The sequence below is a fragment of the Leopardus geoffroyi genome, chromosome B4 (assembly GCF_018350155.1).
Source record: "Leopardus geoffroyi isolate Oge1 chromosome B4, O.geoffroyi_Oge1_pat1.0, whole genome shotgun sequence".
NCBI classification, from domain to species: Eukaryota; Metazoa; Chordata; class Mammalia; order Carnivora; family Felidae; genus Leopardus; species Leopardus geoffroyi.
In genome coordinates this window covers 73,635,295-73,652,024 of record NC_059341.1, presented here as the reverse complement: position 1 = coordinate 73,652,024, position 16,730 = coordinate 73,635,295, and the positions used below count along the sequence as shown (strand labels likewise).

Genomic DNA, 16,730 nt, shown 5'->3' with positions numbered 1-16,730 from the left:
GTACACTGATACCGATGGGCACTGAGTAATGTATAGAATTGGTGAATCACTATATTGTAGACCTGAAACTAATATAACACTGTATGTGAGCTATACTAGAATTAAAATTATTTAGTTAAAAAGGCAATACACAGGCTCAGCCTAGGCTAATTTAATCAATCTCTGGGTTTGGGATAGTTTAAAATCTCCCCAGGCGGAGGCTAATGTGCAGCCAAGAAGCAAACCACTATGTAACTTTTTAAGATCCCCTGAAGATCACAGCTGTTCTGTCAAAACAACATAACTAATTAGATCACAGCTTGTCTTTAAAACCATTTAGATTCTATCCTCCCTTTCAGAGGCAGCAACAGCACCTGACAGTTTGCCTGCAATCTTTTTTAAACTGTGTTTTCAAATGCCACTTTATCTGGGGTTTAGATCCCACTCCGCAGAGAAAGAAGATCTTGAACATTTCTTGGGTGTTCACATGGTTCCAAGGTGCGATGAGACTCTTGTAAGAACCCAGCTGTTGGTGAGGTCAGGCTGTGTGTGCTTAATTCAACATGTTTTTATTCACACACTTGCCTAAAGGAATTTTAGACATTTCTAAAATTACCATTGTAACACGGCTTTTTCTACATCGTCATTTCTGTAAGTCTTCCTTGTACGCTTTAATAGCTGACTGCATGTCCTCCTTAGCTCTAGCAAGTACAATTATGATTACCAATCACAGCAGCAGTGACTAACGTTGAGTGCTTCTTACTGGCTCTGTGACAATATTTTATTTGCATTATCTCCCTTAAATTTTGTAAGAACTTTTAAAGTAGGTCCTATTATTAACCTCATTTTTCAACTGAAGAAATGAGGATGAGGTTCAGTTACTCAGCCAGGATCACTCAGACCTCAGAGGAGCCTGAGTCCAAAGCCTATCCTTGTAACCCTCTCCCAATGCTGCCTCTTGGCTCATCACAAGATCTACCCAGCCATATGTGCCCCACACTTACTCTTTCTCACCCAACCTACCCAGACAGTTTGGGCACCAAAAATGGCTTGTCTGTATTTCTATTTCCATTCCAAGGTCTATGTCTTGATCTGGGCAGTGGTTACAGAGGGGTTTGCTTTACGATACTAAAGCTCTACTCTTTATTTTATGCATTTTGTTACATGTGCCTGAGGTGGGGGTTTCGCAATAAAACTATTAAAAAAAAAAATCAAGAGGCCAGCAATTAGCTCTGAACCATTGTTTAGATTTGTGACAGGGTCGCCTGGGTGGCTCAGTCGGTTAAGCGCCTGACTGCGGCTTAGGTCATGATCTCATAGTTCCTGAATTCGAGCTCTGCATGGGGCTCTGTGCTGACAGCTCACAGTCTGGAGCCTGCTTCTCATTCTGTGTCTCCATCTCTCTCTGCCCATCCCCCCGCTCATTCTCTTCCCCCGTCCCTCCCTCCCTCTCTCAAAAATAAATAGGCTTTGAACAAAATTTAGATTTGTGATAGTCAAATCTTTCATTCTTCATCTTTTCCCTTCTTTTAATCCAGTCCCAATGGGAAAAATAAATCATAAATTGGGGGAAAAAATTCCTATTGGAAGAATTCTGCATCGCATAAAATGTGCTTCTGTTTGGAACCAGAAAACTTGAACAACAAATGTGCCAGTGCCTACTGTGTGCAAGAGAGTGAAGTCAGTGTGTGTGTACTTAAAATCGTGCTTTCTGTATTAGGTTGTGGCGGCTTTTGCTCCTTTCTTTCAGTTATTATTTTAACAAACTGTGTCAATTTTCAAAGGTTGCACAACTCAGAAATGCCTGTTCCCGGACAACTGCTCAGCAAGAGTGAATTTGTGGAAAGGGTCAGCCCCCAAATTAGTGCTGTCTTTCACATAGTTTATTTATAAACAGGGCATCATATCTGATCATTCAAATCAATAAACCCTCTCTAAAGCAAAGGCTAAATATTTCTCTATCAGTGTAGGGAAACAAAGTACAGTTCAGAGATTCTGGAAACCCAGCCCTGCACCTAACCAAATGTGGTTCAACCTATTTGTTATGATTGATTTCCAGACTACGCTTCATGGAGCTCTTTACTTGGTGGCCAAAGCATGTCCCTGCTTTAGCAACATCTAACTCACACTGCACCATTTAATCTATAACCTCTCTTCTAGAACAAGACCTCTCCAGACTCAAACATTCTCTTACCACTGTTAAGTCTGTCAAATTTCTATCAGCCCTTAAATTCTCCAAAAGACATTTTTACTACTCCACGAAGCCCTTCCCACTTTGCCTTCTCCCACTCATCAATCAAATGAAGCCTTCCATAGGACTGAACTCCCAAAACACTTTATAATTCTCATTTAGCCCATGTTTTACCTTTGTTACTGGTGAGCATTTGGAAGCTTGTCTCAGCCTCAGAGCAGGACTGTCTCCTTAATCTTCCAAATGAGCAGCAGAAGTTCTCCATCAATACTCAAGCTGAATGAGATATAAGGGAGGTATAAACAGAGGAAAAAAATCCTATTAACATCCTAGAAATGTTTTGAGCAATTTTGTTCAGAAGAATCAGCTATCAGTTGTTCAAGTTACACACCAGAGTAGATAGTTGTTGGTTGGAAACTTTGTTTTCAATTTACCATAAACCCTAGTCTTAGAAATGTTCCTTTGTTAAGGGAATTCCCAGAAAGTTTTTCTGGCTCTAAGAAGTTAAGTGATGCCACATTAATGAATGAAATACTTGGGGGAGAAAATCTGAGGAATTAGGGAAAATCTTAAAAAGACAACACAATGCATAGGAAGAAAATACTATAAACAATGCAGCAAATACAAACAAAAGGGTTTGCATAAAAAATAAGTGTCTTATGTCTGACTCCTCCTGGAAAGAATTCTAATTACTCTCTACAATTAGCTTCATGCGTGCTGGTTAAACAGCTCCACTTACTTGCCATGTGACCTTGGTCAAGGTACTTACTCATCCCACCCCCCTAAGTCCCCCCTTGTAACATCAGCTATCACATTGGGTTTTCGTGAAGCCCAAAGACAATACGTGTAAAATGCACAGCACGGTGAATGACAGAGGAATTGTGTTAAGCAAATGTTAGGGACCGGCGTAATTAAAAGTCTGTAAACAAATGTACATCAATAAGGGGTCCAAATAATAAATTATCATACAGCCATACATTGGACTATATACTATATAGCTATAGAAAAGGATGTGAAAGCTCTTGACATACCAATATGGAAAGGTCTTAAGATAGTAAACATTTTTTCAAGAACAGCAGTGTCCAGTATAAAGTAGTTTGCATAAAAATAACATACCCCATTCTCTCTTTTGTAATCAACTCCAGAGGTGTACTTAAGAAACGTGACCAGGGGCCATCTGGCAGTGGGGTCATCCTGTTGCTGTGCTTCTTAGCAGCTTCTGCTTGGGTGGTAAAGAACATCATGTTTTCTTTGTTTGATGTTTAATCACAGTGATTAAGATCAGGACAGAAGTCACTTATCCAAAACAATCTCATTTTAAAAAATCGTTTTTATTGTCATTTTATGGTTAAAAAAAACATACATGGCATGACTATAAAGTAATGAGACGAGTTTTCACGTGTGGCCTGTATTACGGAGTCTCATTAGTATATAGTCACATCCTGTCTAGAGCTTGGAAGAAAAATATGCCTTGGCTATATGATTATCAATTTTGTTACTTAAAATTTATTGAGTGCCAACAGAGCACTAGGCACATATATAACACAGAATTGTACAGTCTCTATGTTGTAGACTATATTATTTACATAGATTTCTCAAAGATAACATTAAAGCATGTATTTACAGAACTTTAGACAAAATAACAATACTGGAAATCAGCAAGTTTCTGTCTAGCGAGGAGCACCTTTTCATGAATGAGAGGGTTATGAAGAACTTCTTGTGCAAGAGCACTTTAATTCCATTACCCAGAAAGTCCACGTTATTTCATTATATAGTTCTAGAAAGCTATACGAGAAAACCTAAGTGGGAAGCCATAATTGGTTTCCTTAGGTCAAATACATTTAGAAAATTCTCTGTTGAGACCAACACTTGGAGGGGCTACAGACATATTTATATTTCCATATCAAAGCACAAAAGCTAGAGCTACAGCACGCATGCAGTTCCAATGAGGTGGAAGAAGAGTGAATACGAAAACCATTTTTCTGAACCTGGAGTTTCTTCTCTTTCCGATCCAATTACCATCGCGGTTCCTTATTTTGCAAAGAAATGTGTCTTTAAAACAAACACTCATTTTACACAAGATTATTTTAGGGAATTTTGAGATTTTTAGGCAAGGACAATGAATGTTGGCCAACGGATACCAACAACTGGGAGCCGTACAAGTGTGGGGGAGACAAGGCTCATTTTAGTGTTACTGCATGATCTCTGTGGCGTCTGCTGGCAGCCCCAATCTCGGGAGGTGGGCCAAGAATAAACCCCACAACCCTAGGAAATGATCGTGGCTAATGTTGGACAAAAAGTCTCTGAAGCATTCATTAGCACATGGCAGAGTGCAGCGCCAAGGTCTCCCTTGCAGGGACAAATTAGAATTTCCGTTGATACTAGTTGTATCAAACTATTAATTTTTTTTTTTTTTTTTGTATATATATCCAAACTAAGATCCTTTTATTCTAAGAATCTACTCCTAAATTCAAGTTGAAGATTTGGGTGCATTGTGGTTCTGAACCAACACTCCAAGAAACACAGTATCAAATAATAATCTGGGTTTGTTTTACATTGTAACAAATGGAAAATACTCTCAATCTCCTATCTCATGCAAATTTGTCACGTAAAGGATCTCTTTTATCTGTTCTCTATTTTGCGAATTAAAAATCGATATATAATTAAATAGGTGACTGGACCCGGCTTTCAGCTAAATTTGGGATTCTCTCTATATTTTTAAAGAATGTTTTAAGCATACTCAGAAATGAAAGACTCAAGAAAATGTTCAGTCTTTTATTTAAAAACTATAAACAGTCACCAAAGTAAATAAAGCCATTCTATAACATAAACTGTTAGGTCTATATTTTTTACTGCACATCCTAAGGACACAGCAGAAATGGTGGTTGGGAGGCCTTCCACATTTTTGGATGCTAATAGAACAGGCAATAGGCAGTTATAAATGGATACATTTCACGCTGGGGGAAAAGACAATTTAAGGAAGTGAGCAGTTTCTGAGCAGGAATGTGGTACAGTATTAAGAATGGAAGAATAATACAATAAAATTCCACACTATATTAAGATAGAAAAAGTAGTGAAGAAAATATCATACCTGCACATAATGCATATATAACACAGGAGAAAACCTGTATAAAATTCCATGTATTTAAACCAATTTACAAATACAAAAAATTCTGTCCAAGCTCTGAGCTTGCACATGACAAACGTTTACAGTGGATACATGTTAGGGAAAACCAAAAAATACCTTCAAATAGTTTTTCTTCTACAAAAATGACATGAGATATATTATTCCATACTCTTTCAGCCAGCAAAATGAGTTCTACAAGGTGTATAATACAAAACAAAACAAAACAAAACAAAAAAAGAAAAAAAAGAAAAAAGAAAAAAAAGAAAAAAAAATCACAGTTCCACAAAACTGTTTTGACTTTACAGCATCAGTACCTTTGCAGAAGTATTTACACAAATTTAAAGAACATTCATCCACTGCGTAGAATATATCACAATTACTTACAATTGACAGGAAAGTCTAGAAAACTTTAGAACCTACCAATAATGCTTCTAGGACACCACAGAATGTATTTCCAGTGGCTGCAGTGGCATGAAAGGTGTTCATTCTATTCACAAATATTTACAAGATCTATTCAGACTGGTAAATTTTTATGATAATAAATAAGTGAAAATATATTGGCTCAAGTAAGAAAACCAAGCTACTGATTTCTAAACAAAACACACAATCCATAGCTAGATATTGGTGGCCCCCTCTGAGATCAGGGGGTATAGGTGTGCTGAAATTTTTTTTTTTTTAATTATTCAAACCAGCTTAAACGGTTTTGTAAATATAAAAATGTGCTCCTTTTTGGATATAGATAAAAATATTTAATGCTTCTATTTCATCTGCTCATGTAGGTTTTACAATATTCCATGTATATTCCAATGTGGATGGTACTGAATTCTGATCATACCAGTTTCCATCAGGATTTATCAGATCTGAGAGACATCCTGCAGATAAGCTGGTTGACAATCCCACAGCAGTTTTTTTCGTTTTCTTTTTAGATTTTTTTTTTTTTTTTTAAACAGAGAACAAAGGGATTCGCTCAGAGATCAGAATACGAAGCTTCCTCTCAGCATCATGGGAGGAGATAAAATAATTCATTCTATGGTCTCTGTTCCATTAAGACTTGGTGCTTTCTTCAGTAACAGTATGTGAAATGTATCTGACTTTGAGTCCCCACTAGAGAAGTGGAATTATTTTTCACTGCAGCATTTCGGAGTCTTTTTCTTGTTCTTTACTCTGAACTGTAAAATTAAGTTCATAAAGGCATTTGGCAAGGGTGGAGGAAGCTTCCATGTTACTAATGGCTAGCACTGATAAGTTGTTTTCATGTCTCTTTAACAATCTGGAAAAAAAACATACAGAAGTTCGTCAGTATCCAAGGTCAGTGATGATTTCTTACGGATTTTATGAGTTTAAAGATTTTAAGTTTTATTTCATTGAAAAAATGTGTTCCCTTTAGTGAATGGAATACATTATGAACTTCCGTGGATAAAAGATGTTTCTAAGCACGACAGATTTCCTTGTATCTATGTAGTGATTTTCAATGAACAAGTGTGTTTACCACATCCATATACTGTTGCTTTTAATACACTTTGAAAAGCCACATGTATAAAAGATGGCTCAAAGAATGCTGGTAGTAATGTGGTCAGCTCTCAGACCAAAATGGAATGAAACCAGAAATAAAAGAAAGGGGACTGGAAAATCCCCAAATACATGATGTAACACTAAGTTATACATGGGTCAAAGAAGAAATCTCAAAAGAATTTTAAAAATATTTAAGATTAAATTAAAATAAAAATACAACTTACTAAAATCTGTTGCGCAATGCTGTGAAAGCAGTGCTTTGAGGGAAATCTATAGCATTGTTTGAATGCATATTATTAGAAAAAAAGATCTAAAATCAATAATCTAAGCTTCCACCTTAGGAAACTAGTAACAGAATAGCAAATTAAATTCAAAGTAAGCAGAAGAAAAAATTCAAGTAGAAATCAATGAAATTGAAAACAGGAAATCAATGAAACCAAAAGCTGATTCTTTGAAAATACCACCAAATCACTGAGTCTCTAAGACATGCTATCTAAGAAAAAAAGAGTGTGTATACAAATTACTAACATTGGAAATGAAAGAGGAAAGGTACCAAGGATCCGTACAGATCCCATGAACATTAAAAGCAACAAAGAATGAATATGGATAACACTATGCCCACAAATTTGAAACTCTAGATGAAACAGACCACTTCCTTGAAAGAAATAGGCTTCCAAATGTCACACAAAGTGAAACAGACTATCTGAATCTATTCAAGATTGAAATTGAATCATAATAAAAAAAGGTAACCTCCCAAACAGAAAGCACCAGGCTCAGTAGTTCTCTGGTGAATTCTACCAAATATGTAAGGTCCCTCAAAAAAATTTCTTAAAAATAGAAATTCATATGATCCAGTAATCCCACTACTATTTACTCAAAGAAAATGAAAAAGCTAATTTCAAAAAATACATGCACTCTTATGTTTACTGAAGCACTATTTATAATAGCCAAGGTATGGGAGCACCTAAGTGTCCATCCACAGATGAATGGATAAACATGTGGTATATACACACAATAGAATACTACTCAATCATTAAAAAAAAAAAAAAAAAAAAAAAGAAAAGAAAAAAAAGAATGAGATCTTGCCATTTGCAACAACATGGATGGACCTAGAGGGTATTTTGCTAAGTACGGTAAGCCAAAGAAAAGCAAATATGATTTCACTAAAATGTGGAATCTATAAAACAAAAACAAAGCCTACAAATCTCTACGTTTTCTTAGTGTTCATTCATTTTTGAGAGAGAGAAAGAGAGAGAGAGAGAGGGGCAGCGTGTAAGCAGGGGAGGGGCAGAGAGAGAGAGAGAGAGAGAGAGAGAGAGAGAGAGAAACACAGAATCTGAAGCAGGCTCTAGGCTCTAAGCTGTCAGCACAGAGCCCAATATGGGGCTTGAATCCACAAAGCATGAGATCATGACCTGAGCTGAAGTCGGAAGCTTAACCGACTGAGCCACCCAGGTGCCCCCAAAACTCTGTATTTTTAAAGAAATAATATATAGTTCTGCACCCAGTAACGTTAATATATTGTAGGAAAAGGAGGAATATGGGAAACGATTAGCTTAACCTGTTCAATTTACAGATGAGTAACTTGAGGACATCTTCAGGCATCCAAAACTGAAATGACTTTCTAGCTAAACAGTAGTGGCAGAATTAGCAAGATCATCGGACTGTTTGACTTTTCTCCGTGGTACCTTTCTAAACATAGGAGACTGCCAGGCATAATTCTGTATCAAGCTTCGTTCATGCTTAGAAAATTCAGATGTTTCTATAGGTGTCAAATTCACAGAATAAAAGACTGAAATGGTGTTTGCCAGGGGTTGGGGGCAAGATGGAAATGAGGATCAATGGGCATAAAGTTTCAGTTAAGCAAGATGAATAAACTTGAGAGATATACTGTACAACATTGTACCTATAGTCAACCATAAGGTATTATACACTTAACAACTTGTTGAGAGGTCAGATCTCATGTTAAGTGTCCTTGACAAAATTAAGATAAAACTAAATAAAAATTCAGATCATGTCAGAAAACAGCTGGAGAGGAATAAGATGGCTGCTTTTTTAAGAGAGGACTTGAAAATTAAAATTATATTCTAGGTATGATTAAAGTTTTTTTAAAAACTTTTTTCTTTAGTGTTTGTTTATTTTTGAGAGGGACAGACAGAATGTGAGTAGGTTAGAGGCAGAGAGAGAGGGAGATGCAGAATCCAAAGCAGGCTCCAGGCTCTGAGCTGTCAGCACAGAGCCCGATGCGGGGCTCAAACTCATGAGCTATGAGATCATGATCTGAGCTGAAGTCAGACGCTCAACCCACTGAGCCATCCAGGCGCCCCTATGCTTAAAGTTTTATTCCCTTCATTAAGTGAAAGCAGGCAATATTTAGCTTATCATCTGAATGTGTCATTACTCCATAAAAGCAGCCATTTCTTTTTAATTATAACTTAAATTTTTTTTCTACACAGTGATGCTGAGTGGAAGGATGGACAGTTATGTGGTAAGAAAAGCATAGTAAAAAGTCAATGGTAAAAGCTAGGTGAGGGGTGCCTGGGTGGTTCTGTCAGTGTCCAACTTTGGCTCAGGTCATGATCTCATGGTTCGTGAGTTTTAGCCCCGCGTCAGGGTCTATGCTGATAGCTCAGAGCCTGGAGCCTGCTTCGGGTTTTTGCGCTTCCCTCCTTCTCTGCCCCTCCCTCACTTTTTGCTCTTTCTCTCTCAAAAACAAATAAACATTTAAAAAAAAAGGCTAGGTGACTGGTATATAGGTGTTCATTGCAAAATTATGCCAAGTTTACCTTATGTGTGAAAAATTTCACATTAAATGTCAGAAAAAAAAAAATCAACCATCATTGAGATAACCCAAGAACGTGGTGCCTTCATTAAAATAACCCTGGGCTAAGGAGTTGGGCATTTTTTCATGTTTTTTAGCTATTTTGATATTGACTTTTATGTAGTTTCCATACTGTACACAGCCCCCAAAATGGCTAAAATTAAAAATTATAATACCAAATGTTGAAAAGTATGTGGAGCAACTGTGACTCTCCTACAATGCTGGAGGGAGCATAAATTGATAAAATCTCTTTCAAATTGTTTGGCATTATGTATTCAAGTTGTAATATCCTCTGAATCACCATTCTTAAAAGTTCAATAGAAATATATACATATATGGCCAAAAACATGTACAGAATGTTCACAGTGGCACTATTTTTTTTTTAATGTTTTTATTTATTTTTGAGACAGAGAGAGGCCAAGCATGAGCAGGGGAGGGGCAGAGAGAGAGGGAGACACAGAATCCGAAGCAGGCTCCAGGCTCTGAGCTGTCAGCACAGAGCCCGACATGGGACTCGAACCCACAAACTGTGAGATCATGACCTGAGCCGAAGTCAGACACTTAACCGACTGAGCCACCCAGGCGCCCCGATAGTGGCACTATTTTTAATAGCCCCAAACTGAAAACAACCAATAAGCCTACCAAAAGTAGAATGGAAAAAACAAATTTGAGTATACTCGTGGAACAGAATCATATACTGCAAGAATATGAACAATGTACTGCTACATGTAACATGAATTTCACACACAAAAAAGATGAGTAAAGAAGATAACACAAAAGAATATATCCCGTATGATTCTACTTATATAAAGTTAAAACCAGGTAAAATTCTATGGTTAACATCAGGATAGTGATCCCACCAAGGAAAATGGGATAAAGGCAGTAGGGACTCAAAGGGGCTCTGCAATACTGGTCCTCCTCTTTTTTTTTTTTTTTTTTTTAATGTTCATTCATTTATTTGGGGTGGGGTGGGGGGGAAGGGGCAGAGAGAGAGGGAGAGAGATAATCTTAAGCAGACTCTGCACTCAGCGCAAAGCCCCAGTGCAGCACTCAGTCTCATGAACTAAGATCATGACCTGAACTGAAATCAAGAGTCAGTAGCTTAACCAACTGAGCCACCCAGGCATCCCTCCTCTATTTCTGAACTTGGATGTTTGGTTATATGGGTGGTTCACTCTGTGATGGTTCATGGAGCTTTATACACTTCTGGTTTTTATATTTTAGGTATGATTTATTTAAAAAATTGATTAAACAAATTTTTTTACGTTTATTTATTCTGAGTGAGTGAGCGTGTATAGTATGCATGCAAGCTAGTGAGGGAAGGCCAAGAAGGGAGAGAATCTCAAGCAGATTCTGCACTGACAGCATGGCTCAAACTCACGAACCATGAGATCATGACCTGAACTGAAATCAAGAGTTGGATGCTTAAACCAAATAAGCCGACCAACCAGGTGGTCCTAAACAAATTTTTAAATGAATTATGAAATTTCTACAATTTTTTCTAGAAAAGAAATAAAGTCCTATAAAACTTTTAAAGTAACTTAAATAATTTGAAAAGATATATGCACCCCTGTTTATTGCAGCATTAGCCAAGATACAGAAGCAACCCAATTGTCCATCCGTAAATGAATGGCTAACAAAGATGTGGTGTAAGTGCATGCACACACACACACTGGAATATTAGTCATAAAAAGAACGAAATCTTGCCACCTGCAACAATATGGGTGGACCTACAGGGTATTATGCTAAGTGAAATAAGTCAGAGAAAGACAAATACCATATTCACTCATGTAGAATTTAAGAAACAAAACAAATGAACAAACAGAAAAGAGACAAAAAACAGACCCTTAAATACAGAGAACAAATTGGTGGTTGCTAGTGGGGAGGTAGGTGAGGGGATGAGTGAAATAGTTAAAGGGATGAAAAGTACACTTATACTGATGACCACTGAGTAATGTACGGAATTGTTCAGTCATTGTATCATACACCTGAAACTAACATTTACATTATACTTCAATAATAAAAAACTTACAAAGTGGGATCAAATCGTTTTCCTCCTATATTGATGAACATTTTGATAAAGAAAAAAAAACTTTCAAAAACTTCACCAATTACAGTATTTTTTCAAATTGATAGTTTAAAAATAGTATTTAAAAATGTATTTTTAAAATAGTATTATTTAAAAAATATTTTACTTTGTTTTTAAAGTTTATTTATTTTTGAGAGAGACAGTGTGAGTGGGGAAGGGGGAGAGAGAGAGGGAGAGGGACAGAGGATCTGAAGCAGGCTCCATGCCGAGAGCAGACAGCCTGAGGCAGGACTCAAACCCACAAATTGCGAGATCATGACCTGAGCTGAAGTCAGATGCTTAACTGACTGAGCCACATAGGCGCCCCAAAAGTATTCTTTTTTTTTTTTTTTTTTTTTAATTTTTTTTTTTCAACGTTTATTTATTTTTGGGACAGAGAGAGACAGAGCATGAACAGGGGAGGGGCAGAGAGAGAGGGAGACACAGAATCAGAAACAGGCTCCAGGCTCTGAGCCATCAGCCCAGAGCCTGACGCGGGGCTCGAACTCACGGACCGCGAGATCGTGACCTGGCTGAAGTCGGACGCTTAACCGACTGCGCCACCCAGGCGCCCCAAAGTTTTGTTGTCCTCTTTATTATTATGTCACATGGATAAAACTTAGAAAGATTAAATTTAAATCACCAGGATGACTTTAAGGTAACAACTTCTTTTTTCTTTCTTCTTTCTTTCCCTTCGTTCTTTTCTTTCTTTCTTTCGTTAAATTATTTATTTATTTTTGTAAGTAGTATCTACATCCAACATAGGGGCTCGAACCCACAACCTCAAGATCAAGAATCACATGCTCCACCAACTGAGCCAGCCAGGTGCCTTGTAACAATTTCATTTTTGATATAAATTAATATCTTCTACTTTTTGGGGTTTTAAAGAAATAAGCACTCACTAGATAAACAAAATATGCCCATTTTGTTGTATAAAATGGTATTCTTTCAATTTCAAATTTCAAGGTTTTTATTTTGTTATGTTTTACAAAGGATACACACTGTGTCACTTTAATATACTTAATAGATAAGAAAAAATAATTTGTAAGTAGCATTAATCAACACAATTTTAGACACTCAGCAGTTTGACAGAGTTTTTTCTTCTGTCCTTCCCAAAACAGTACCAAAATGATTTAAAGAAAATTTTTCTGAAGAAATAAACCAGAAAAGCTTAGGACTACCGGAGGGTGAGGGATCAACTGAACAAAAATGAGGTCCTCTTGGTTCCCCTCTCCCATTCTGTTTCCAGAACACAGGATTTCACATTGACCCTCCTCCAAACTACCCACCTCCAAAGGCAAGAAAATCAGAGATTCTTCTCTGGAGAAACAAAATCTCTCTTTAGAGACTGATATTTGAAGAGCTTCTAATAAACAGATTGGATCATTAGGGATCACCAAAAATGGCAATCACCAGTGACAAGTGGAGATCACATACTCAGAGCTTCCGATTAGCATGTTGATATTTTATTCTTAATTTAAAACATGAAGCCTGAATGCTCATTTGAGGAATTTACTTTTTTTGAGAGAGAAGAGAGAAAGAGAGAGAGATAGAGAGCGAGCACAGGGAAGAGGGGAAGAGGGAGAGAGAGAATCCCAAGCAGGCTCCACACTCAGTTCAGAGCCCAACGCAGGGCTTGGTCCCAGGACCTGAGCCTGAGCTGAAAGCAAGAGTTGGGTGCTCAACAGACTGAACCACTAATGTGTCCTTTATTTGAAGAATTTGGAGGAAACAGAAAAAAATTTAACAATCCTAGCATTGATATCCTCAGAGAGATGAGAAGGCATTGTATTCAACATATGAACAGGGTGTTACAAAACAGCAACACTGGCACTCAGAGCTCTTAGAAATTAAAGCAGGATAGGCTAAGTAAGAATTCAAGAGTTGATGACAAAGTCAAGGAAATTCCCAGGAAATACATTAAACAGACAAAAATGAAAACTAGGAGAGAAAAGAAAACTAGAGGATTAATCTGTGAGGGTCTAGCATCCAAAAAACTTAAGTTCAGAAATGGGGAATAGGGTCAATGGTTGGCAGGGAATTATAAAAAGAGACATTCAAGAAAAATTCCCATCTTGAAGGACATGAATCTCCTGATTGAAAGGATTCATTGAAATGAAATGCCCATTTCAATGATCACAACAACAAAACACCTACACTAAGACACAACATCATAGAATTTCAGAATATCAGAAATTAAGGGGAAAAAAAAGATCTTGAACACTTCTAGGGGAGAAAATAGATCACAAACACAGGAATGGGAACCAGAAAGTTACAGACTTCTTAACAGCAAAGCTGAATGCTAGAAGACATTAGACAATGCCCTCACAGACTTAAAAAAAAAAAAAAAATGGGGCGCTTGGGTAGCTCAGTCGGTTGAGCATCCGATTTCAGTTCAGGTCATGATCTCACAGCTCCGAGTTTGAGTCCCACATAGGGCTCTGTGCTGGCAGCTCGGAGCCTGGAGCCTGCTTCAAATTCTGTGTCTCTCTCTCTCTTTCTCTCTGCCCCTAGCCCACTCAAATTCTGTCTCTGTCTCTCTCAAAAATAAATAAACTTAAAAAAAAGAAATGACTTTTCAATCTGGAATTCTAAATCTAGCCAAACTGTCATGAGTAAGAATAGACTAAAGACATTCTCAGACCTGTGGAGTTTAATATTGGAGGATATGCTTTAGCACGATGAGGGAGTAAGTCAAGTAAAGGAAATAATTTGAATACAAGAGAAAGGGATTCAATATTGAAGGAGTTCCTGAGAATGGCTATGTACTAGGCTTAGAAAGCAAGCTGTCTAGACTGCAGGGGAAAAAATGTAAAGGTGAGAGAGGTTTAACAACTGTGTTTGGGCATCTGGATAGCTTATATATGGGCTTGAGAAATAATTGTAATATATAGAGAAATCACCATTAGGTCCATAAAAAGCTAAACAAAAAGCAAGACAATCATTAACCCCAGAAATACAAAGAAAGAAAGAAAACTTTAATAACAGTAGCACTTGGATGAGCATCAAACAATCTGACAATATCTGATTTAAGATTTAACCGAAAACTGTGATGTAACAATGTTACGAGCAAAGGAAAAGTAGGGGAAAGAGAGGTTTTAAGAGTATTCAATTCTTTAGAAAGAATATCAACAGTTAATGTGCAAAACAGGTAAATTATGAAATAGTAACATGAGAATATTATTTAGAAATATGGAGGCAAGTACCAGAAAAATTAGTTCAAACTGTTGAAAGCTCCCTGTTGAAGGTTGGTAGGAGATAAGTAGAGGACTACTATATTCCATTATAAGCTTTATATTACCATTTAGTTTTTTAAATTAATCTTTATAGCTTTACTGATATAATTCATATACCATACAAATCACCCAGTTAAGTATACGATTCGGTGGTTTTTTAGAATATTCACAGAATTGTCTACCATCACCATGGTTTTAGAATATTTTCATCCTTCCAAAAAGAAACCTAATACCCATTAGCAGTCACTCCCCATTTCCCCCCAAATTCCTTTGTAGTTGTTTCAATTCCCTACTTTCTTTCGTGTATATACCCAGAAGTGGAATTGCTGGATCAAATAGCAAACCTATATTTAATTTTTAGAAGAACCAAAATACTGTTTTCCACAGTGGCTGTACCATTTTATATTTCTATCAGCAATGCACAGGGGTTCCAATTTCTCCACATCTATGTCAACACTTGTTTTCTTTTTTTTTTTTCTTTTTCTTTCTTTTTTTTTTTTTTTTTTTTGAGAGACAGAGAGAGTGAGAGAGAGCACAGCTCAGGAGAGGGGAAGAGGGAAAGCGAGAGAATCTTAAGCAGGCTTCATACTTAGGATGGAGCCCAACACGGGGCTTGATCCCATGATCCCAGGATCATGACCTGAGCCGAAATCAAGAGTCAGACACTCAACCTACTGAGCCCCTAAATAATAACCATCCTAATAACTGTGAAGTGGCTCTCACTGTGGTTTTGATTTGTGCTTTTCTAACAATCAATAATGTTGAGCATCTTTCCATGTGCTTACTGGCCATTTGTTTATCTTCTCTGGTGAAATGTCTATTCAAGTCCTTTGACCATTTTTATTTTGTTATTTTATTGTATTTTTTTTTTCGCTAAGTTTATTTCAGAGAGAGAGGGAGGGAGAAAGGGTGCACATGAGTGGGGGAAGGGTGGGGGGTGGGGGGAGAGAAAGAGAATCCCAAGTAGGGATTCTATGTGGGACTTGAACTAACAAACCCTGAGATTATGACCTGAGCTAAAATCAACAGTTGGATGCTTAACTGACTGAGCCACCCAGGTGCCCCTGCCCATTTTTAAAATCAGATTGTTTTATGTTGTGGAGTTTTAGGAGTTTCTTATATATTCTAGATTTTAACTGTTTTATCATATATGTAATTTGCAATTATTTTCTGCCATTCTGTTATTCTGTTAATAATGTCCACTGGTGCATAAGTTTCTAATTTTGATAAAGTTCAATTTATTTTTCATTTTGTTGCCTACATCCCTGGTGTCATGTCCAACAAATTACTGCCAAATCCAATGTCATGAAGTTTCCTCAGATGTTTTAAGAGTTTTACAGTTTTAGCTCTTATTTCTAGATCTGTGATCCATTTTGAGTTAATTTCTATATGTGGTGTTAGGTAAGGGTTCAATTTTGTTCTTTTGCATGTGAATATCCAGTTTTCCCAGCTCCATCTGTCTTTTTCTCCTTGAATGGAGAACTGGCATCAGATCATTTGACCATATATGCCAGGACTTATGTCTCGGCTCTATTCTTCCACTGATTGATTATTATGTCTCTCTTTATGCCAGTAATACATTGTTTGGATTACTGTAGCTTTGTTGTAAATTCTGAAATCAGACACTGTGGGTCCTCCAACTTTGTTCTGTTTCAAGATAGCTGTGACTATTCAGGGTTCCATGAGATCACCTATGAAGGTTAGAATGGATTTTCCTATTTCTGTAAAAAAATATCATTGGGATTTTGATAGGGATTTTACTGAACGTGCGGATCGCTGTGGGTAGTACGGACATC

General features: G+C 37.1%; 1 protein-coding gene across 2 annotated transcripts in view; it reads right to left on the bottom strand.

Moving 5' to 3' along the window:
* Positions 1 to 4,931: 4,931 nt before the first annotated feature.
* Positions 4,932 to 16,730, bottom strand: part of ARID2 (AT-rich interaction domain 2) — a 170,686-nt gene continuing 158,887 nt past the window's right edge. For both annotated transcript variants that reach the window (XM_045465413.1, XM_045465412.1), the window contains one exon: positions 4,932 to 6,567. In XM_045465413.1, coding sequence (XP_045321369.1) covers positions 6,423 to 6,567 — 145 coding nt within the window. In that variant the 3' untranslated portion in view covers positions 4,932 to 6,422. The remainder of the gene's footprint in view (positions 6,568 to 16,730) is intronic.